At 28.4% G+C, this 22836-nt stretch overlaps 6 protein-coding genes across 6 annotated transcripts; 3 read left to right on the top strand and 3 right to left on the bottom strand.

Moving 5' to 3' along the window:
• Positions 1-304: 304 nt before the first annotated feature.
• Positions 305-3703, bottom strand: Fcp1 (RNA polymerase II subunit A C-terminal domain phosphatase Fcp1). Its single transcript, XM_017897570.1, has 7 exons — positions 3336-3703; positions 2853-3156; positions 2509-2753; positions 1670-2426; positions 1426-1593; positions 1032-1308; positions 305-735 (listed from the first exon to the last, which is right to left on the bottom strand). Exons 1-7 carry the CDS (start codon positions 3560-3562, stop codon positions 305-307), a joined length of 2409 nt encoding a protein of 802 aa, XP_017753059.1. The 5' UTR covers positions 3563-3703.
• Positions 3704-4068: 365 nt separating this feature from the next.
• LOC108545780 (uncharacterized) lies at positions 4069-5749 on the top strand. Its single transcript, XM_017897562.1, has 5 exons — positions 4069-4219; positions 4385-4593; positions 4815-5206; positions 5392-5566; positions 5660-5749. Exons 1-5 carry the CDS (start codon positions 4069-4071, stop codon positions 5747-5749), a joined length of 1017 nt encoding a protein of 338 aa, XP_017753051.1.
• A 246-nt stretch (positions 5750-5995) lies between these two features.
• Snup (snurportin-1) lies at positions 5996-7344 on the bottom strand. The gene is made up of 5 exons (XM_017897575.1): positions 7166-7344; positions 6845-7097; positions 6594-6782; positions 6136-6507; positions 5996-6074 (listed from the first exon to the last, which is right to left on the bottom strand). Exons 1-5 carry the CDS (start codon positions 7336-7338, stop codon positions 6048-6050), a joined length of 1014 nt encoding a protein of 337 aa, XP_017753064.1. The 5' UTR covers positions 7339-7344; the 3' UTR covers positions 5996-6047.
• An 808-nt stretch (positions 7345-8152) lies between these two features.
• On the top strand, positions 8153-10261 carry hook (hook microtubule tethering protein). Its single transcript, XM_017897571.1, has one exon. The coding sequence runs from the start codon at positions 8153-8155 to the stop codon at positions 10259-10261; it is 2109 nt and encodes a 702-aa protein (XP_017753060.1).
• A 1108-nt stretch (positions 10262-11369) lies between these two features.
• On the bottom strand, positions 11370-12673 carry Dhdds (Dehydrodolichyl diphosphate synthase subunit). Its single transcript, XM_017897574.1, has 5 exons — positions 12485-12673; positions 12229-12390; positions 11996-12144; positions 11667-11851; positions 11370-11600 (listed from the first exon to the last, which is right to left on the bottom strand). Exons 1-5 carry the CDS (start codon positions 12643-12645, stop codon positions 11370-11372), a joined length of 888 nt encoding a protein of 295 aa, XP_017753063.1. The 5' UTR covers positions 12646-12673.
• Positions 12674-13254: 581 nt separating this feature from the next.
• BRWD3 (bromodomain and WD repeat-containing protein) lies at positions 13255-22324 on the top strand. The gene is made up of 23 exons (XM_017897581.1): positions 13255-13296; positions 14034-14303; positions 14390-14448; positions 14519-14548; positions 14758-14817; positions 15409-15559; positions 15639-15737; positions 15839-16176; positions 16252-16406; positions 16468-16773; positions 16871-17288; positions 17442-17667; positions 17762-18086; positions 18219-18414; positions 18518-18766; positions 18833-19054; positions 19140-19518; positions 19730-20129; positions 20244-20474; positions 20624-20804; positions 20882-21035; positions 21117-21227; positions 21395-22324. The coding sequence occupies exons 2-23, from the start codon at positions 14261-14263 to the stop codon at positions 22318-22320; spliced, it is 5259 nt and encodes a 1752-aa protein (XP_017753070.1). The 5' UTR covers positions 13255-13296; positions 14034-14260; the 3' UTR covers positions 22321-22324.
• Positions 22325-22836: the final 512 nt, after the last annotated feature.

Raw genomic sequence — 22836 nt, 5'->3', positions numbered from 1 at the left:
CATTTTGTTTAAAAATGATAGAACAATTATTAATGTTACAATTTATTAAAAGTGTAGTAATTTTATATACGATTTTTGTGCATATATCTTAAATTTAATAATTAAATATGAAACAATTTTCTTGAATTCTTCTTTGTTACACTTACATTATTTTAAACTTTTTTATGAAATTGCATTAAACTATTTAAATCAGAATTCTATAAACTCATTATTTTAAATCAATAATTATTAAAACACATTGGTTCAAAATTTACAAATATGATAATTAATTCATAAAAACGAAACAAGAAATTTTTTTAACTGATCATTCAGAAAGAAATTCTCTTTCGAGTGCTGCTCCCATTTCATTCCATTCCCGTTCATCTTCATTATCCATTATTTCTAAATCTTCAACTGAATCTTGTGAATTATCACCTAAATCTAAATCATCGGGTAAGTTTTCTCCTCTTCTAAAACGTGTTACAGGATCATCATCGTCGTCGTCGTCGTCATCGTCGTCATTGTCGTCATCCCTATCATCATCATCATCATCATCATCATCATTATCATCATATTCATCATTATTATCACCATCATCGTCGATGTCATCTTCATCTTCGTCATCATCATTATCATTATCATCATCATCATTACCATCATTCAAAGTGTAGTCTTTTTCATTTATTAAACTGTCGTTCTTCAAACTTTCATTAGAAAGCTTCTTTCTCTTTCTTGTTGGTTCATTTATATTACTTCCTATTAGAAAATTCCAATAATAAGCAAATGATATATAACATTTATTTGCAATGAATTTCTGACTTGTTCAGATCCCTTTTCATATATTTCTTATAATTTAAAAAATACTTACAACCATTACATATAAAAGAAAAAAAGTTTCAAAGTTATTAAATATTGACATATAAAATTTCTGTATCTTCTTTACAATAAAATTTTATAATCTCTTTCAAATTTAATATAATGTAAATATCTTTGTATTAATATATTTATCATATAAAATTAAAATTGAGACACCTCGGATAAACTATACATACGATCATAATTTATTGAGTCATCGGAATCAGAATCCCTATGACGAGTTTTTTTATCACATTCTTCTTCGTCTACATCCTCTGTGGTAAAGATAGGTACATCTAATTCTTGATCATCCATATCTTCTTCAACTTCTTTATCCATAATTTCTATTTCTTCTGGTGTGAATGACATTAACGGATTAATACTATCAGCAAAATTATCTTCTATATTTTTTTCTGGTTCCTCTATACGTTCCGGACTACTACAATGTGGTGGTGGTATTCTAGAAGCACGTCCCTGAAAGTACATAATCATGTGTTGCACGTAAAATAAACAATTAAAACGAATTTAATCATTTACTTATGTTTCTTTCTTTTTTTTTTTTTTTTTTTATCATTTATATGATACCTATACCTTTGCAGTAAGTGGAAATAAACGTTCGTCAACATGTTCCCAACGTTCTGCACAAGTCCAAAGCCAATCTGGATTTACAATTTTTATATTTGAATTCTTTTTTGCTGCATTAGCCTTTGCTGTACCAGGTCTAATAGCAACTAAATGAGTAGTTTTATCAGACAAATCCTACCAGTCATTAAAATAAAGTTTTATTAAAATGAAAATAATAAATAGCATTAAGAAGAAAAAGGTAATATGTTACTTGTGCTACTTCTGCTCCAAATGCTCTAGCAACTTTAAAAGCACGACTTTGATGAAGTTTTTGATGAGTAGGTATTAATCCACTAAAAGTTAAATGTACTCCTTTTAATACTTGAGCTCGCACTCGTGGAATAATATGCCTTAATGATTTCCGTCCACCATCTTTTTCTATGGTAACATAAAATTCAGTATGAATTCTACGGAGAATATCTTCTAGATATAATAAATAATCATCATCATCTTCATCTGTAATATTATTTTCATCAGGATTTTTATCTACACTTTTAATATCTTGTACTGATTCAGTTGTTATTAAATTTTCCTTTGCTTCATCTTCTGTTTTATTATCTTTACTCTCATTACCAAAATCAAGATCTAGATCAACATTATTTTCGATATCATCTTTGGTACTGTCATCATCTTTTTCTGTAAACTCACATTCATTTTCCTTATTTTCAATTGTTTCTCCAATCTCATTTTTAGAATTATTATCAATTACACTTCCTTCATTTGATAATTCAGATGCACCATTTTTATCTGATTCACTTGGACTGTCATCACTACAAAGTTCATTTGTATTTTGTAATTCAGGTAAAACTGATACATCATTCTTTTCTAATCCTGGAGGTGCATGTATGTCACCAGTATGACGAAAAAAATGATAAGGTTTAACTTGAACTAAATTTCCACATCCTTGCCATACATCCTCTCTATCATCTATAATGCATACTAGATCATCTCCACAAGGAAATAAAGCCCTGTAGCAATTAGCTTAATAAGGTACCTATATGTCTTAAATACCCATCTAAGATATCCAAAATAAAATTTATATAATCATACTTAAGATTAGCTGTTTTTGAGGCAGGATCGAAACATTCATCCCTGGAAAGTATTCTATGAGAAAATAAAGTTCCATCTTTATCCAATAATGCTGCTACAGTATGTGCATAGTTTCTTGCTCCAAATGTACATATATGCAGTTCATATAAACGACTCATTTCGAAAAGGAAATGTCGGGTATTAGGCCTTAAACGAGTATGATACCATGGAGAATTTGGACCATAAAGTCGATAATGATAAACATCCTTTAAAAAGTATTTTAATGATATTAATCTCACTAATATTACTATTGTTATTATTATTATATATATGATCATATATTATTACTATATGAATACATATACCTTCATATGAGGAGGAACATTATCATTTGTTGTATGAACAATTGTTTGATCAAGATCCACCAGTAATGCTAATTTACGATCATTCAAAAGACGTTGCTCATCTTCTTTTCCAATCTTCTCAGCTAGTTCTGGACATACTTTCAATTCTGGTACACTATGTACCATTGGTACACTAGCTTGTGATATTTTTGTACTTTCATTTTCTTTACCAATTCCTTCAACTCTTAAATCTACACCACATTCAGCACATAAATCTTTCATAACAGTAGGATGTTTACATCCTTCTAATGTCATTATTACTTGCCTATGATATAAATCACTTATATAAATCATAAGGTAAAAGTATATGTAGATAATTTTATTAAAAAAAATGATTTCCTTAATTGACATTATTTCAACAGGAAATTATGTATTCAATTTTGTATGTAAGACATATTAAGTATTAAGAAATCTTATACATGTAAGGTTAAGAAGAATGTGTACCCAGGTTGAACAACATCTCCTTCTTTTGCTAAAAACTTTGTAACACGACCGAATCGTGTAGCTCGAAATTTTTTCTCAGGACCTTTACCATCTTCTGTCCCTGATGTAATATTTTGATACAAAAACAACACTCTACCCGCAGAAACCATCGTATCCATTCGAACTCTCCATTTCAATATTTTTCCTGGTTGCCCACCAAACGGAAATGTGATCTCTATTGTACCCATAACGTTTTAATAACAAACATTCAGATGTTAAAATATTATCTTCAGTTGGAAAAATTAAATAATAAATATCATTAAACTCTTAACGTTTTTGCGCGGGAGATGACATAAACACACACTGATGTTCAATTTCTTGACATTAACGAAAACACACACATACGTATGTTTCATCACATAGGCATAACACCGAAGAATCTTTCATAATTAGGTAGTATATTTTAAATTTATATATATAAAAGTTTTAATCGGTTCCAAATTTTTATCGTGAAATTCGTGATTGAAATTTCATAAAATTGTTTAATATTATGTAGTAATAATATTTCGTACAAATTATTAATATAGTTACTTTAACTGTTATATTTAGGGTAAAATTTTCCTATTGTAAGTAACACTGCATTATAAAGTTTTCTATACGTTTTGCTCCAAAATTGAAACAACTTTTAAACAATTGTGAAGTGATAGTATAAAATTTTCAATTCAAATTTTATTTTACTATTTTATTTTTGTATATGACGAAAAATAATATGGAAAGTATACTGCCACACGCTAGTCATATAATTAATACAATGTGTACACCTCGAACAAGGACAAGACAACGATTTAGTTTAGGTACTAGTTCTACTCCTGATGAAAATATCAAAGATATTGACACATTTCAAGGTATACTAATGTAATTGTTATAGTATTTATATAGAAATAAAAAGTACATTTGAACTGTTTTAAAATTTGTATTCAAATTATATACTATTTTGAGACTATGTTTAATTTAATATTTATTTGGAAAATTTTTATCCATAATATTTGTATATATTTAATGCTTTATAGAATTATTAAATAAAACTTGGACTATTTTTGGAGTTTCTATGTTATTTAATTTCCATCAAGATGAAATACATTTAAAACAATATGCAAAACGATTAAAAGAAGAAGTTACAAGTAAATTAAGTCAAGAAGCTGTTGTATATGATGTAGAATTTTGTGTTATGGAAAATGTAACACAAAGACCTAGTCCATTGGATCCTCCACCAATAAAGGTAATATCAATAAATAAAAAATTTTAAGAATAATAATAAATGTATTATTAGCTTATGAAACTTCCATATAGAAAGTATAATAGGAATTATATATTATTTTTGATAAAAAATTATTGTTGTGTGAAATAATGTTACTTAAATCTTTTAGTTTTTATTTAAACTATGTAAAAGATTTTATTCTTTTATTACTGTTACATATATAACAAGTAAAATAATTACAGGTTGAAGTTTATGCTGAAAACAGTAATATTCAAGAAAGTTCAAAAAAATGCATTTATAAAGGTATATTTTTATCATGGAGAACAACTAAAAATATAGTAACAATTTTTAATTCTGTGACATTACCTCTTTTGTTATGTCGTGGCACACGAAGTGCCATTGGAGTTGTCCATAACACATTAAGTCTTCTATTTGATTGCATGATTATTTCATTATCTGTCCAAGAGGATGATTTAATATGGCTTGTTGCAATTGTGATTACTCCAACAAATAAAGAGCAATATCCAAAGAGTACAGATGTAATTTGTATGGAATATAAAATACCAGAACTACCAGATTCAGATACTATTACAATTAAGTTTAAAATTTTGGACTTAATAAAAATATTGACAGTGTATGTTCATAATTTTTAAATGCTACAAATATTTATTATTATTGTATAAAAATTGTTTATGTAAAGAATTAGAATTATGTGAAAAACTTATATTTATGTAATTTATAATTATTCAAAACACCATTATACGATATGTATAAATATAATAAAGTATATTTTTTATAATCATTTTAATTTTCTTTTAGTATTGTAAAAGATCAGAGTGATGAAGCAAGTGTTGAAATTTCTTTTAATTTAGAACATGTAGAAAACTTCCGCGAATTTTTATATAGTCAAATGTTAAAGACTGCTGGTTTACAATTGGGATTGTGTACATTGTACAAGATTAATCTTCCTACATTTTCAATAACGGGAAACAGAGTAAATAAATAATAATTAAAATTTTTACAAATACGCTCATATATTTTTATTCACATATATTTTACTTAATATTTTTTTTTCTTTTATTTTCAGATGAAAGTAATGAATCCAGATACCATGAATCGTGTTTTATTATATTTAAATGAAAAAGCTCTTGATATATTACACACATTAGAGGCTTAATTTCTATAACATATTTAAAATTAATGCAATATCAACTATAATAATAATTTATATAATAATTTTTACTAATGTGCAGTTTTCATATGACATAGATACTTTGTTTGCATTTGGTACAATTTTTTTTAGATATCACAGTTTATATAAAATATTGTTTTTAGATTTCAAATGTTATAACCAATCAATTTGTACAATGTGTAAATTAAATTCATAAAATATAGCATTATTAACATTTTCAATATGTCAGTTATAGTTCACTTCCTTAAGGAGCTCGTTCTTATAAATAAAATAAAATAAAATTTTAAGAATTCTCATCTGCAATATCCATCTACAAGTAAAAACAAGTTAATAACTTGATTAATATTTGTTTCAAAAGTAGACAAACTTACTTGACTTTCTGAGTCTTCCTTCTTTTTTTTAGCTCGGCTATTAAAAATATAATGTACAAAATCTATATATCCATCAGGTTGTTCACTAAGTGGTGGGGGTACAGAAACACCAAGTACTTCAGGTAACATAAAAGGTTTTAACCATGTTACAAGTGGAGTACGACCGTTAGTATATTGTCCATCCTTATGATAAAATAATAATCCATCTAAAGGATACAAATTTGAAAGATTTGCTAATGCTAAACTTATATCAGTGTCACAACTGATATTTGGCAAAGGTAACATAGGAAAATTATTTCTATATGTATTTCTTTTATGTAATTCCTCAATTTCTTGTAATTTCGATTTTAACCAGAAAAACCTAAATTCAGTCTAAACAAACAATTTTACAAAATTTACAACTGTAATGTTCATAAAATGTAACTAATACTTTTATATTTGAGAATAAAAATTCTTACATCACAATTTACCAAAGACTGATTAGACCATGCAAGTACATCCAAGATATAATATATCTTTTGTTGTTTTATCCATAAACAGTCAATAATACTACAGCTTCCTCTATGTTCTGATGGATTACCACCAGGAAGTGCTGAATAAAATTTACCAAGGCGATTACCACGTTTGTTATATACATTAGTTATACCCTATAAAATAAAAAAAAATATAATCGAGGAGAAAAATCTTTTGCTTTCATTTTTTAACATACTTTACATGCAACTACTAAAGTTCTTTTTCCTTGTGGGCAAGGGACTATGATCCATTTTGATATAAAATCTTGAGGTACTTCTAACATCCATTCAGACATCATTAACTGATATGCATATTTATATCGTTTAGAGTAGTGATATCTTCTCTTCTTTGCCTCTTCAATTTCTAATACTTCTTCAAAATCATCTTCTTCAGAATTAAATGCATCGTCTAATATTCCTCTCCCAACATTAAATGCATTCTCTCTACATCTAATAATGTACATTAGTATTTTTATGTATAGCTTGTGCAATATAATAAAGATGTATAAGAAGCATACCTTTTTTGAAATTGCAATAACCTCAGACGTCTAATTTCTTGAAAGGTATCAATGTTATCCACATCCAAGTTGTAATTACCTTTCTTAATAGGTTTTTTATAAAATATAGCACGTGGATTACTACTTCCTTTTTCACCTATTATTGTTAAATTATCTTTTATCTCAGTTGCCATAATTGTATTAATATTTGCTATATGAAACTAAATTATACAGAAAGATAAATAATGTATTTATTATATTATTTTTTAATATATTGTAAATATTTATTTATTTTCATTTTTAGTTTAGTATTTATTTTTATTATGTGCAATTATCAAGAAATTTTGTCAAATATAAAATTTTCACAAACCTTCTATAACATATTTATAACAAATTTAACTAATTTAATAAAAAGTAATCTTATACATTTTATTTTTTACAAAAATAGGCGTATAGAATGCATTTTTACGCACATAAGAAATATTCATTCACTTATGACATCAGTAGTTTTTTCAATGGATATTTCAAACTTTAATTCATGTAACCAATGAGTATTTGAACGAATAGATTTTTCTGCATTACACGATTGGTAATATTTGACAAACATATATTGTGAATAACTGTTACCAACATATATTTTCTTAAAGATAAAATACAATTTCCGTAAGTTTACAATAAAACTAACTAAAAGAGAAAGTAACTTAAGGTAGTCTAGCATTTCTTCTACTTTTATTTTCCCTAAAGGAATGTCAAAGTAACATTTTGGTATAATTTTTAAAATATTTCTTTTATGACTAAGTTAGTAGACAATATCAATAGATGGTACAAAAATGGTAGATCTTCCCTTACTTTCTACACTGATTATTCAAAAGATAAATAATAAGTTTTCAAGTTAAGGTTTGTAAGAAAATTGTTATCTATCATATCTATCATAGAATTGTTACATATGACAGAATATATATAGATATTTTTACGATTTAATCAATACATTTGAAATTGAAAATAACAATGGATGATCAGCAATTAAATAACTTAATTAAATGGTTAGATACATTTGAACTTCAAGTTCCTCATTCAACAGCAGAGGACATAAGCGATGGTGTTGCTTTAGCAGATGTCTTGGCTCAAATTGCACCTGAATGGTTTACTGCTGCTTGGAGAGCAAAAATTAAAACTGATGTTAGTTCTAACTGGCGATTGAAAGTTAGTAACCTTAAAAAAATAGTTGAAGCTATAATGGAATATTATATAGAATGTTTAAATCAACAATTACCAGGTTACATTAAACCTGATGCAAATAAAATTGGTGAACACTGCGATAATCATGAACTACGCCGTTTATTACAGTTAATTCTTGGATGTGCAGTTAATTGCAATCAGAAGCAACAGTATATAACAAGAATCATGGGAATGGAAGAAACTGTCCAGCAAGCAATTATGCAGAGTATACAGGAATTAGAAAGTAATATGCCTGGACCAAGGCTAAGTTTAGGTACTAGTCTTAATTTTGAATATTTGGATGTAACTGACAGTACTCAACAAAGGTTACTAGCACAACTTCAAGTAACTATTGATATGAAAGAACAATTAGTGCAAAAATGTCACGAACTTGATGAACAACTTTCGCTTTTGCAAGAAGAAAAAGCAGCATTGGTAATAGAAAATAAAAAGCTTCAAGAAAGATTGGATGAATTTGAAAATTCAGAAGAACATGGTACTATTTCAAAATATTCTAGTCTCAGAAAACAAGTGGAATCATTGAAAGATGAATTATTTAAAGTAGAAACATCCAGAGATGATTATAGATTAAAAGTAGAATTATTAGAAAAAGAAGTATTAGAACTACAATCTAAGCAAGAAGATTTGCAAAAAGCTGCAGATAAGGCTAATCATCTGAAAGACGAAGTAGATGCATTAAGAGAAACTGCAGATAAAGTAGCAAAATATGAACAGACGATAGACTCATACAAAAAAAAAATGGAAGACTTGAGTGATTTGAGAAGGCAAGTTAAAATATTAGAAGTTGAAAATTTAGAATATCTCCAGTCTAAAATAGATTATGAAGAACAATCAAAACGAACTACAATGCTACGTGATCATTTAGAAGTTTGTAAACGGCAACTTGCTGAAGCACATCATAAGTTAGATGAACAAACTAATAAGTGTGATAAACTTGAATTTGAAGGGAAGAAAATGGAGGCAAAACTAAGTACTTTACAAAGAGAAAGAGATAGACTAATTGTAGAGAGAGATGCTTTGAAAGAAACAAATGAGGAATTGAAATGTACACAATTGCAAGCAACAGAAAATATAGCAAAACCTAGTACGGACAGGACAGTTTCAAGTACAGAAATGATTCCTCTTGAGATTAAGGAAAAGTTATTATACTTACAGAATGAAAATAAAATGTTGAAACTTAAACAGAACGGAAATGAGGATAAATTACCAACAGTTCAAGCATTATTAGAAGAGTCAGAGGAAAAACTAAATATACTTAGAGGTAAAAATCGCAAAGCTAATCAAAGAATAATTGAATTAGAAAATAGATTGGAAGAAGCAATGGGAAATCAATCAAGTGGAGACAATAAAACTGATAATATCAATTTAGGACAAAAGATAACACAGCTACAAGATGAATTGAGGAGAGTACAAGCAGAAAAGGAATGTTTAAACTTACAAGTTGAAGAACGAGAGAATGCCTTGCAAGCTCAAAAACAAAAAGCTTTTGATCTTCAAGATAAATTAACACGTCAAGAATACTATAATGCATCACTTGAGGAACGTTATAAAAAATATGTTGAGAAAGCAAAAAGTGTTATAAAAAGCTTTAATCCTAAACAAAATTCATTTCCTAATGAAGTAGCTGTTTTAAGGAACCAAATATTAGAACAACGTAAAATTATGGAAGATATGGAACGTTCTTTAAAAGAGTCTAAATTAATTAAAGAAATGGAAGAAAAATTAATGATATCTGCATTCTATCGCTTAAGTTTAAATTATCATAGAGAAGTATTAGATCAGCGTCTTGGAGCTATAAGTTCAGCTCAAGGACAATCCTTTTTAGCAAGACAAAGACAACCATCTGCTAGACGTCATCCACCCTATAATTCTAAATAGCAGCTAACAAAGAGTTATTTGTATACAATGATTTTATTTTAATTAAATTTTAAACAAATGACAATTATATAAACAAAAGTAAGTTACATTTCCAATATTTCTTATTTTATTACCTTTTATTATCCTTTTGATCATTGATAAAACATTTTAAGAAATGAGTAAAAAATATTTTAATTTTTTTTAGGAATGTATTATATAATTATAAATATATATCTTATTGTATATATTGTACATGTATATTACTTATATTTATGCTTTTAAAGCATAATAATGAAACTTAATGCGTTTACAGAGTATATGGATATCAAAATGCAATAATATGTAACTTTATGTTTCTATTCCAGAATTACACTAATATTAATATGCCTTGTCATATTTATGTGATACATTATATTTATTTAGTATATATGTACTTTATAATATTTTCAGCAAACTGAAGGTTTTATGTTTAAATATTTTAAAGTATAAAAGAATTTTATTAATGATACATTATTAAATATAATGTATGAAAATAGTATATTTAAAAAGAGTAAAAGAAGTATTAAAGTTAAGCCAAATATATAATATACTACAACAAATATGACATATGGGGATATTTCAGGAAAATATCTTAATTACAAATTTTATAAATAAATACACACACATCCACGTATGCGCGTGCACGCACACACAACACTCACACACCTACATATAAATACATTCTAAATATATACAAATTTGTAAGCACATAGAATAGAATAAAATAATGAATTTATGTATATGCATAACATTTCTATTTTTGTTCTACGTCTTTCTAACGTTATATACATTATATTTATCTTTTAAAACAAACTTATTCAATATAAAAGAAATGATGTATAATTTTATGTACAAAGTATGTTATTTTTTTTTAATAAGAATGAAATAAAATCTATAGATGTACAATACTTGTACATTTGAATAATAGTATAATATTTAAAAAGGAAATGTACAAAAATATTTTTGAAGTATATACATAAATATAAATATTTAAAAAAGAATCATGATTATTTAGATGTATAATGGTATATAATCTAACTTTGCTTCTAATTAATTTTAATTAAACTCATTTTTTTAATATACATATTATTTAAATATTTAATAAATGTATTCTTTCAAGTGCAATTTGTTGTTTATGATGCAATTTGTCTATGTATGTTGACTGTCTGCTATTTTGTTTTATTGGTTTTATATTTTGCATTTTCGTAATCTTTTGTATGTCAGAATAACATCTTTGGTAATAAAATATTGCATTGAGAAATTCCCATAGATTAAATTCTGGCCATAATGTATTACTAAAATAAATGCATGTATTTGATATCTGAAATTTATTAAACAAGAATATATTAAAAAGGAAGGATACAGAATACTTAATTTTTAAACTTACTTGCCACATAAGAAAATCACTAAGTCTAACTTCTCCAGAAGTACGAATTAATAATTCAGGGTTTGGGGAATTATTAGTATATAAACAGTTAAAAATTAGATTCTCATCAATATCTTCAGAAAGAATATTACCATTTTGAACACCTTCAATTACTTCTTTAATTGCATGTGTAATTTCATCTCTTGCTAAAATATCATATATTAACAGAGTATTATAATAATTTTGATTATTAACTATTGATGAAATAATTTTGACTAAATTGACTACAATATAAACAATATTTGATTTTTTATTATGTAATGTTTTTTACATTATTTACTTATACTTACATGTGTAAGCAAATGCAATGTTAAGAAACCGTTTATTATGTTCTTTTGTAAAAACCATAGTATCTGCTATTAATTTTTGCATATTTTGAGGTAACAGTGACAAATTACCAATTATACGGACACATAATCCATGTTCTCGTATATCATCCCTGTATCAAAATAATTGTTACATGGTATAACTTTCATAAATATTATCTAAAATGCTTCTTATGCATAAATGAGATTCAATATACTTCTCCTCTAATAATCTCTGAAATTTTTGTTTTGCAAGATCTAAAAGACCATTTACTTCTTCTTGTTTTCTTTTAAAATTTTCAATACTAAATGCATAAAAAGTCACTTCTTCAATACCAAGGTATGCACACCATTGTAAAGTTTCAGTAAATTTATCAAACCTTAAAAATTACAATTTAGTATAAATTTAGTATAAAACATATAAAATACATAATTACATTTATAAACTAAAATATTCTTTTTATTAGTACATACCCTTTTGTATGTCCTTCTATATGTTTTATTCTAGTTTTACTTGCATAACGTCTATTACCATCCATTATAAATGCTACATGCTTAGGAATATGCCCAGTTTTTAAAATTCTTATAGCCAAACGTTGAAACCAACTTAAAATGTTATTTCTTATCCATGACATTGTTCATAAATTTTAAGTAGATTCCTTAAAGTAGTAGCCAATTTATTTCACAGTAATAATGGATAAGATATATTAAATAGAGATTTCTGTACATGAAAATTAATAAATATTCAAAACTGTCTTATATAATCTTATTTTATATAAAATTCTACCAAGTAATTTATATATTTACTATATTTTTCAAAATATTGTTATGAAATTAATATTGTTGGATTACGTTAAATTTGCAATTGTATAATTTTTGATAATAATAGTATTAAATAATACCTTACGACATATCATAGTCTATGAAAAAATTTATGAAAATCATTATCCTACTGACACGTCGACAATTAACCGTATTAGAATTTTGAAACACATATTTATCGTTTTCAAAAATTATAAGAATTTATTACATGATATTCTTAATCTTTATGAGACATACATTAATATAATGGTTTATATTTATTAACAATTTTTCCAGAATTATGAAAACTTTCAAAAAGTTACATACGTGGTATCTCATACATATACATTATATATCAAGTATGTATATACATACATATCGTTACACATCGATATTTCGAGTTTATCGAGTTACCTAGCGTCCATCTTGAAGTTTTAGCTTTTGTGAAAAAATGCACATTATGTTTTTATTCCTCTTAAATATATGTAAGTATTTAAATACATATAATAATATCAAATAATAATATTTTTATTAGTTTTAGCGATTGTTTATGAAAAATATAAACAGAATTTGATTTCATAATGCATGAAAATTTCTATGTTATATCATATTACAAAATAAATGTAAATATTATCATAGTATTAAAGCAATTATATGACTGAAATTAAAAAAGAAATTTTACACGTTTATATTTTATAATATCATATAAAATTTGAATAAAAAACAATAGAAAATTATATAAGAACATTAATATTCTTTTATTAATAGTAATTTTCATGGTCATTATATATTATTTAATTTGAATCGTTGTAGAATTACAAACGTTTTAAGTAAACATTTCTTTCTATTTCTCTACAAAAGATACAATAATAATAATTAATTAATACTTATTAACATGAGATAATAACAATTACGACGAACTTTAATTTATAACCTGCTTTAATTTATGTTAGTCTTAAATCAAGATTGTCTGCTTTTTTCATATTTCTTATAATTGCGGTTTCCGTCATTGTATTTTTAATTTCAAATAAACCGCGTTACATGGTGCAGATGTTCACAAATATGTTTTGACCTAATGAAAACTATTAATAATAATTAATTAAAGTCGATAGTAATAATGTGAAAACTAGTTATCTAATTTTGTTCTTTATTGAAATGTAAAAGAAAAGAAGATAACGATTTCTTGTCCTCAAGGGGTACAAATTGAAATAAAATTATACAGGGTTTTGGGACACAAGTTACGTCCCTGAATAATACGGTACGTTGTGTCGACAATCGGGTAGGGGGGGACTACTTTCCGTTGAGGAGGTGAGCGTGCGTGTGCGTCTCGCGGTCGAGACCTCGCGAGAGAGAAAATGAAATCTGAAATGGTTACTGCCGCGCTATGACCCTAAAAAGCAAATGTTTCTCTTTGTCTGTGAGTGAATAATAAACGATTGGTCAGGCGAAATGGAGGGCAGCATGACGAAGAACGAGACTGCAATAGCACCAGGTAAAGAATGGGAGCGATAAGCGCCCTTACCATCCGCAACGAAGCGAGGCGTGCGGTTCGTTCCTAAGCAGCGTTCTTTCTTACAGAGCTGTACTTCCTAATTGCCAAATTCTTAGCGGCGGGACCTTGTCGCGGAGCCGCAGACGTAAGTATTTTCGAATTAAAAACTATGAAATTTCGTTGTAACATATCGTGATGAGAAATGTACATTCTAGGTGTTGAAGCGTGAATTGGAGCGAGCTAAGGTAAGACGATTGGTCTGAGTTGACGTTTTGCCGGGGTGACACTATACATACCCATCGGCTCCACATGGTTTGCACGTGGTTTCTGCTTGTCAAAACATTAGAATTTCAAGGTCGGCGACCTTGATGTTCGACAAATTGGCACAATTGTATCTTGAGTATAATTGATCGATTAATCGACTTATTTTTATGGTTTTTCATTTTTTTCATAGGTTTTGCCCCGAAGACTAGATTGGGAAGGGGATGTACATAATCAAACCTTTGAAGAGTTGGTAAGTAAAAGTAATACCTTAGAAGAAAATTTCGTTTCGTGTATAAAAATTCATCATACAAGATGGAATAAATAGGTTACTTTGTGGAATAACATTATGGTAAATTTTGTTTTGTTGCGCATAAGCTAGTCATCAAATGCGAATGTACGAAGTACCCCTAATAGGGTGCTACCCCTTTTCTGTCCCACTCCTCAACCCTTCTCCTCCTCTCTGACTTTATGTTGCTGCTGCACAAGATTCCCCCACCATATTACTTTCAACCAATAAGCATTAACTTCCGGCCATCTTGCGCGTACTGATCAATGAATATATCTCATGCTCAGACCTTATTTATAGAAACTAGTATCGTGCGTGACGAGTGGGTTATTCAGATTGGTTGCATTTACTTGTTTGTTCTCTGATTGGTTACAAATAGGAACTACTTTAAATTACTTAAATTTCAATTATTAGCGCGAATCAGTTACGTGGCGAAAGATTTCTCATTAATATATGTGATATAAATATTTGAATATATTTTTATATTTATTCGATAACGTTATTTGTAATGTAAAATATAATTGTAAAAGATAATTGTAAATTATAATATTTTAGGAAAAGAAGTATTCTCACATTGGATCAAATCATTTATTACAAATATGTGCCAGAATTGGACCAGTATTGGAGAAAGAGGTGCCTCCATGTATACCAGGAGCAATATCTCTTTTAGGAGCTGGCAGACAATCTTTATTACGTACACACGAAGGTATGATGAAAGTTATAAATATATTCAGATAGTTATTAAAATTATTTGATTGTTACATAAATACCTTAAATTTGTTTAGATGTCCAACGTCAAGTGCATGGCATTATTTCATATTCTGGCAGACGAGGTGGAAAACCATTTTTGGATTCACCTTATAGTTTATCGGTGCCTAATATAGGTAAATAAAAGACTTATTCTTTGCAAATTCAATATATATAAATATTTCTGGTTTCTTTTCAAACCTTTTACTGTTATATTACTTTTTCTTTTTTTATATAGTACGTGTACTTCAAGGCCGGGAGAATTCCGGTCCTCTGAGTAGACGAGAGGCAATACCAACAAAGTTTTACAATAAAATGCAGTTATATAGACATACATTAGGACATTTATCTGCAGTATATTGTGTTCTTTTTGATCGTACTGGAAGATATATAATCACTGGTGCAGATGATTTACTTGTTAAAGTATGGAGTTCTATAGATGGACGATTATTAGCAACTTACAGAGGAGCATCTGCTGAAATTATGGATATTGCAGTAAATTTTGATAATACTCTACTTGCTGCTGGTAGTCTAGATCGAATGCTAAGAGTTTGGTGTTTTCAAACTATGTCTCCTGTAAGTTTATAAGTAATAATATTCTACTTTTACATTAGAATATTTGTCAAATTTATTTTGATAATTTCTTATCAGGTTGCAGTTCTATCTGGACACTCTGGTATGATTACATCTGTAAATTTTTGTCCTATATCTTGTAATGGTGTATATTACTTAGTTTCTACAAGTACAGATGGATCTGTTGCTTTTTGGTCTCATACAAAAAAAAATAATGAAAGAGCAGTTTTTCAGTAAGTTTTTATGTTAGACGTTTTGTATATATAATGAAATTTAACATTATATTTCTTGTAGACCAAAACCAATTCAGTACCATGAAAAAATGCGCCCTGGTCAAGCACAAATGATATGTGCTTCATTCAGTCCTGGTGGAGCATTTATGGCTGATCATCATGTTAGAGTATATGCAATGTTAGGAGATGAGGGTCCATGTAGAGTTTTAGAGGTGGAAGCACATTCTGATACAGTTGATAGTATTCAATGGGCACATAGTGGCTTAAAGTTTATTTCTGGTTCTAAAGATGGTACTGCAAATGTTTGGCATTTTGAACAACAACAGTGGATGTATAAACGTTTATTGATGACAACAAAACTTCCTGGGTAATTCAAACATTGTAGTTACAAAGTGATCAATAAATATTTGTACACGTAATTTTAATAATTATTTTCTTTTTATTTTTTTATTTATAATTTTCAGAGAATCAGAAACAGAAGATGATTCTAACAAAAAAGCTAAAGTGACTATGGTTAGCTGGGATGTTAGTGATGAATGGGTTATTACAGCTGTAAATGATAGTTCTCTCAAAGTATGGAATGCAAAATCAGGTGAATTGGTGAAAATTCTCCGTGGACATAAAGATGAAGTCTTTGTGTTAGAATCACATCCAATAGATCCTCGTGTTATATTAAGTGCTGGGCATGATGGACAACTTATAATTTGGGATGTCCTAAATACAGAACCAATAGTATGTTTTCAAAATTTTATTGAAGGACAAGGTAATGGTGCTGTTTTTGATGCAAAGTGGTCTCCAGATGGGACAATGTTAGCAGCAACAGATTCTCATGGGCATCTTTTAATATATGGATTTGGATCTGGTGTTGAAAAACTTAAGATAGTAAGTATTGTTACTCTTTCTTTCTTTTCCCTTTTTTTAATGTTGAATGAATGGTTTATTTTATTATTTTATTATTTTATTATTTATGTCTCTTTAATTTTTCTTGTTATACTTATGAACACATTAGAAATTCTTTACTTTATTTTTATATAGGTACCCAAAGAGTTGTTTTTCCATACGGATTATAGACCTTTAATGCGAGATGCAAATAATTATGTTTTGGATGAACAGACACAAACTGCACCTCACTTAATGCCTCCACCATTTTTAGTAGATGTTGATGGTAATCCTTATCCACCAGCATTACAAAGATTGGTCCCTGGAAGAGAAAATTGTAGAGGAGAACAATTAGTACCAAATATTGCAGTAGGCGCTGGAGGTATACACATTATTTTATTTTTATTTACTGTTATTTATTTTACATAAATTCAAAATTTTTCTAAAATTTAAAAATTCTGTATTATATTTTAAAGGAATGCAAGAGGTTATAGAAGGTCTTCCAGCTCAGGAACCACGGTCCAATATCGATCAATTAATCGAAGCTCTTGCACAAAGACAAAATATTAATGCTGATGCAGAAAGTGCAGCTGATGAGAGAGAAGAAAATGCAGCAGAACAACCAGTTCGTCAAATGGCTAGTCCTCGAGGCAGTAGATCTGGCTTAAGAAGAGCTGGTGATGTTGAAGGTGTACGACAAAGTAGTGGTAATTGGCAAAGGGATAATACTACACCTTGGAATAAGCCTATTCTTGCTCGACCAATGAATCTAGCTGTTAGGGAAACACAATTTAAAATTTTGTACGTTTCATAATAATATATTAATAATAATACGTTTTATATGACTATTACAAATTATTTTGTTAATTTAGTTCTTCTTTAATATGTCTAAAAGTAGCATAAATTTATAAATAAATAAAGATATATTTACAGGCATGCGACAGCGGAAATGGAACTTGAAAATTTAAAACGTGAAATGCGAAAAAGGCCACAACCAGTATCAAATACAATCAGTACTGAAGGTAATATAGGTAGTAGAATAGCGAATCGGAAACGCAGTAGAACTACTAGACATGGCTACAGAACTAGAGCTACACGTGGTGAAGAACAAGAGGATGATGAATTTGAGGTAATTCTAATACAACCTTAATTTAGATTTACAATGCTAAGTAATCTTTTATAATAAGTCATGTATATTTAATTGATATTCGACAATTTGCATATATTTATAGAATCCTGATAATGCGGGAACAACAGGAAGTTCAGCTAGTAGTAATAGTAATGATTCTACTGCTCATGAAGAAGATTTGTGTTCTGATAGTTCAACATCAGAGTCTAGCACTGAATATTCAGATTGGATTGCTGATCATGGTTTAAATTTAGAACCACCTAAACGGAGTAAACGTAAACCTGTAAAAAAACGATCTCTTACTCCACCAAGTGATATGGATAGAAGACGTAATAGACGACCTAGAAAAAAGGTAACTAAATGTTTTTTGTAAATAGGTTTCGTCTTTTCTTTTCTGAAATTCTCTTTTTATTCAAAGGACATTCCGTTGCCTACTAGCATCGATGATATCCCAGAAGTTTTTAGACCTTCAGAATGGCTCACTGAAATAATACCAAGGAAAGCTCCTTATTACCCACAAATGGGTGATGAAATAGTATATTTTCGACAAGGACACCAGTTCTACTTAGATGCCGTTAGGAATAAAAAGGTATATGAACTTGGCCCACGATGTGAACCATGGAATAAAGTCAATATTAGAGTAAGATTTCTTTTTTTCAAATTACTTTGTGAATATTATAACTTCAACGTTAATTATTTAAAAAAGAACATTCATTATTTTCCAGGCCCAGGAATTTGTAAAAGTAGTAGGTATTAAATATGAAATACGTCCACCTCGGCTATGTTGTTTAAAATTGGCACTAATGGATGAAGATGGAAGATTAACAGGAGAAAATTTCACTATTAAATATCACGATATGGCTGATGTTTTAGATTTTTTAGTTTTACGTCAAACATTTGATACAGCTTTGGCACGTAGTTGGTCTGAAGGAGATCGATTTCGTTGTATGATTGATGATGGCTGGTGGATGGGTCAAATACAATCAATGGAACCTTTAGATGAAGATTTTCCAGAATCTTTTTTTATGTGTTTTCGTGTCAGGTGGGATAATGGAGAATATGAAAGAATGAGTCCTTGGGATCTTGAACCAATTGATGAGAATAGTATGTTTAAAAGCTTTATCAATTTAATTTTAGTATTAGTCTATTTTTAATATATAACTTAATACTCTAAACATTTTTTGAGAAAATATTGGAAAAAGTATTAGGAAATTTTGGAAAATTTTAAAATTTACTTTTATATATATGGCAGATATAAATATTTATAAAGTTAAATATAAACATTATGTAATGTATTTATATTAATCTGTTATAGGACTTCCTGCAGAACTTGGAGGAGCAGTTCCTGTGCTTCCAGAAGAGATACAAACAATACTATATCAACCTCATGCTGAAGAATGGCCAATGGGAGATAGAGAAGCAACATGTCGCAGAATTATACGTGGATTAGATCAAGTGATGAGCCTCGCGATTGCAGAACCATTTATGGCCCCTGTTGATCTCAATGCATATCCTTCATATGCATTTGTTGTGGAATATCCTATCGATTTAACAACCATAAAAGCTCGTTTCGAAAATCATTTCTATCGGAGAATAACATCTGCCCAGTTTGATGTTAGATATTTAGCAACAAACGCGGAACAATTTAATGAGCCACATAGTCAAATAGTAAAACATGCAAGAATAGTTACCGACTTATGTTTACGTATTATAAAGTAAGATCTAGTTTATTTATTTACAAAAATATTCATAAAAAATTTGTTTTTATATTTTATTTTAATTTTATTCCGCTATGATTAACAAAAATACATTATTTATAATTTACACAGAGAAACTACAGAATTAGATGTACCAGCCATTTATCATCAACTGGTTGACACATACCATTCTTCTGAATCAGAAGTCGACGTAGAAGATGCAAAGGATAAACCATCAACCAGTACTCAGAGAGCAACTACAAGTAGAAATATATGTTCACAAGAAGTATCCAATGATTGGAAAGTAGCATGTCGTCAATTATTAGAAACATTGTGGCAATGTGAGGATTCTATTCCCTTTAGGTAAGACAGATTAATTTTAACACATTAACACATTCTGTTTTATCTTGCCTTTGTGTAATCTTTCATTGAGATCATATATACAATAATATATTTATTATAAATTCTAGAAATGCACGCTTTTGCAATAGCTTTGATTTCATATTTTACAGAGAACCAGTAGATAGATTAGAACATCCAGATTATCATCAAATTATAGATACACCAATGGATTTACGTACAGTAAAAGAAGATTTATTAGGTGGAAATTATGAAACTCCTTTAGAATTTGCCAAAGATATGCGATTAATATTTACAAATAGCAGAAATTATAATACTAATAAGCGATCAAGGGTATACTATATTTATTACTCTACTGTATAATAATATTCAAAGTATTATACAAAACGATGATGTAATTTTTGTTGTAGATATATTTAATGACAATAAGATTATCAGCAATGTTTGAAGAGCATATGCGAAAAATTATTTCAAATTGGAAATCTGCTAGAAGACGCAATAATAATCCAAAAAATACAAAGGGAAAAGGTAGAAGGGGTAAAGTTCGGTTAACAAACGGCACGGGTATGTTTTTATTTGTTGATTGAAGATATTTAATAGAATAAATTAGAAGTTAAAATTTTTAAAAATTAATATAATATGTAGCACCTTCAAAATCAAAATCCGCATGTTCTGACGATGACGAGTTAAATAGTGAAGAGGATGATGTTGATTTAGAAGAAGTAGAAAAAAATAATTCTAATGTATTTGCACCAGGTATGTATATGTTATGTTATATGATATGTATATTTTATGTTCAAATCATTTAACTATGAAATATATAAGACAATGATTATTTATTCGTCTATTTTTAAAATATGTTGTATATTTAATTTGTAAAAAAGAACTCTATGAGATTGATTAACATTTATTTTATTTGATAGGGCCATCACGTATGACAAATGGACACACAAAACGTTCTACTAATGCAACACGACCTACTTTAAAACTTCGAATTTCTAGATCTACAGTACCTAAAAAACCAAAAGAAAGTGAAAGTGAAGCTAGTGACTCAGAAGCTTCCACAGAAAGTGAAAGTAGTGGTAGTGTACCTGTAAGAAGGACACGAGCAAGAAAAATGGTACCTAGTGTTAGTGTCGATAGTGATTCTGGAGATGTATATACACCCACTGGACGTGGAAAACAAACTCGAAAAAATCGTGCAAAAAATAACAGAAATAATAAACAAGTAAAATCAAAATCAAAGCTAAGCTTCTATGAAAATTCAAAAGCTGTTAATTATGAAGATGATGAAGCATCTACTGCAAATGAGTTATCAGATGAAGAAAGCGAAGAAGAAGTTATTAGTAGAAGCAGAACAAGATCACGAAAATTAGCCTCTACATCCGAACATGAGGATAGCTTAAAAAGTACAACAAAAGCTGGAAGAAATAACATTGAAAGTCAAAGTGAAGAAGAAGAGGAAGAAGAAGAAGAAGAGGAGGAGGAAGAAGAAGAAGAACAATCTCAACATGAAATTAATAATCAGGATACAGATAGTGAAGAATCAGACAAAGGTTTCGTATCATCAAGATCACAAAGAAGAATTCGTGCAACGAGAGAAATACAAAATCAAGAAACCGTACAAAATTCAAGGAGAACTGGGAAACGACCTCGCTATAATGAAGAAAGTGACGAGAGCAATACGGTTCCAGTTAGGAATCGACGTAAAATTAAGCGTCGATATTATGCGGAAGAAAGTGATGAAAGTCCCGAACCTGAAAATGTACCACGTATTAGTATAAGTAGTAGAGGACGTGTACGTAAAATGACAGAACGTGCACGGGCTTTTCTTTTAGATTCACCCTAACAGCATCTTTCATGCTAGTAATAAAAATGTAAATTATTATCTTTCAAGTAATTCTTACAAATGTTTAAAAATAATGTAAAAATTAAAAATATTATTTGATAATGTTTATTCTGAAACATCCGACTGTATTCATATTGTAGCATTACACTAAATTTGTGTATGCCAGGATATATTGCCTGAGAACCTTAAGATAAGATTATAGATAGACTGTACGTATAAACACTTGAGATTGTCATAGCAATTCATTATAAACACTGCTACAAAGTACTTCCATTATTATGAAGCACATTAATAATGTTATTTTTTTATGTTTAAATACATAATCAATTAACAGTGCATAAGGCAAATTTAGTAGCAAGCGGAAACAGTGTAATCATTCTATAATATTTTGTTTGATTAACATACTTTTTATACATTTTTCCAAATTTTATGATATTACTAGTTATTTGCATATAAAATATTTATTGTAGTTTCAACTTACACATCATTCCCAATATTTAGGATGGAATAGTGACT

This window comes from Eufriesea mexicana, unplaced genomic scaffold (genome assembly GCF_001483705.2).
Source record: "Eufriesea mexicana isolate 0111107269 unplaced genomic scaffold, ASM148370v2 scaffold549, whole genome shotgun sequence".
Taxonomy (NCBI): domain Eukaryota; kingdom Metazoa; phylum Arthropoda; class Insecta; order Hymenoptera; family Apidae; genus Eufriesea; species Eufriesea mexicana.
Note: the sequence above shows the minus strand (reverse complement) of the source record. Positions and strands in the feature narration are given on the sequence as shown.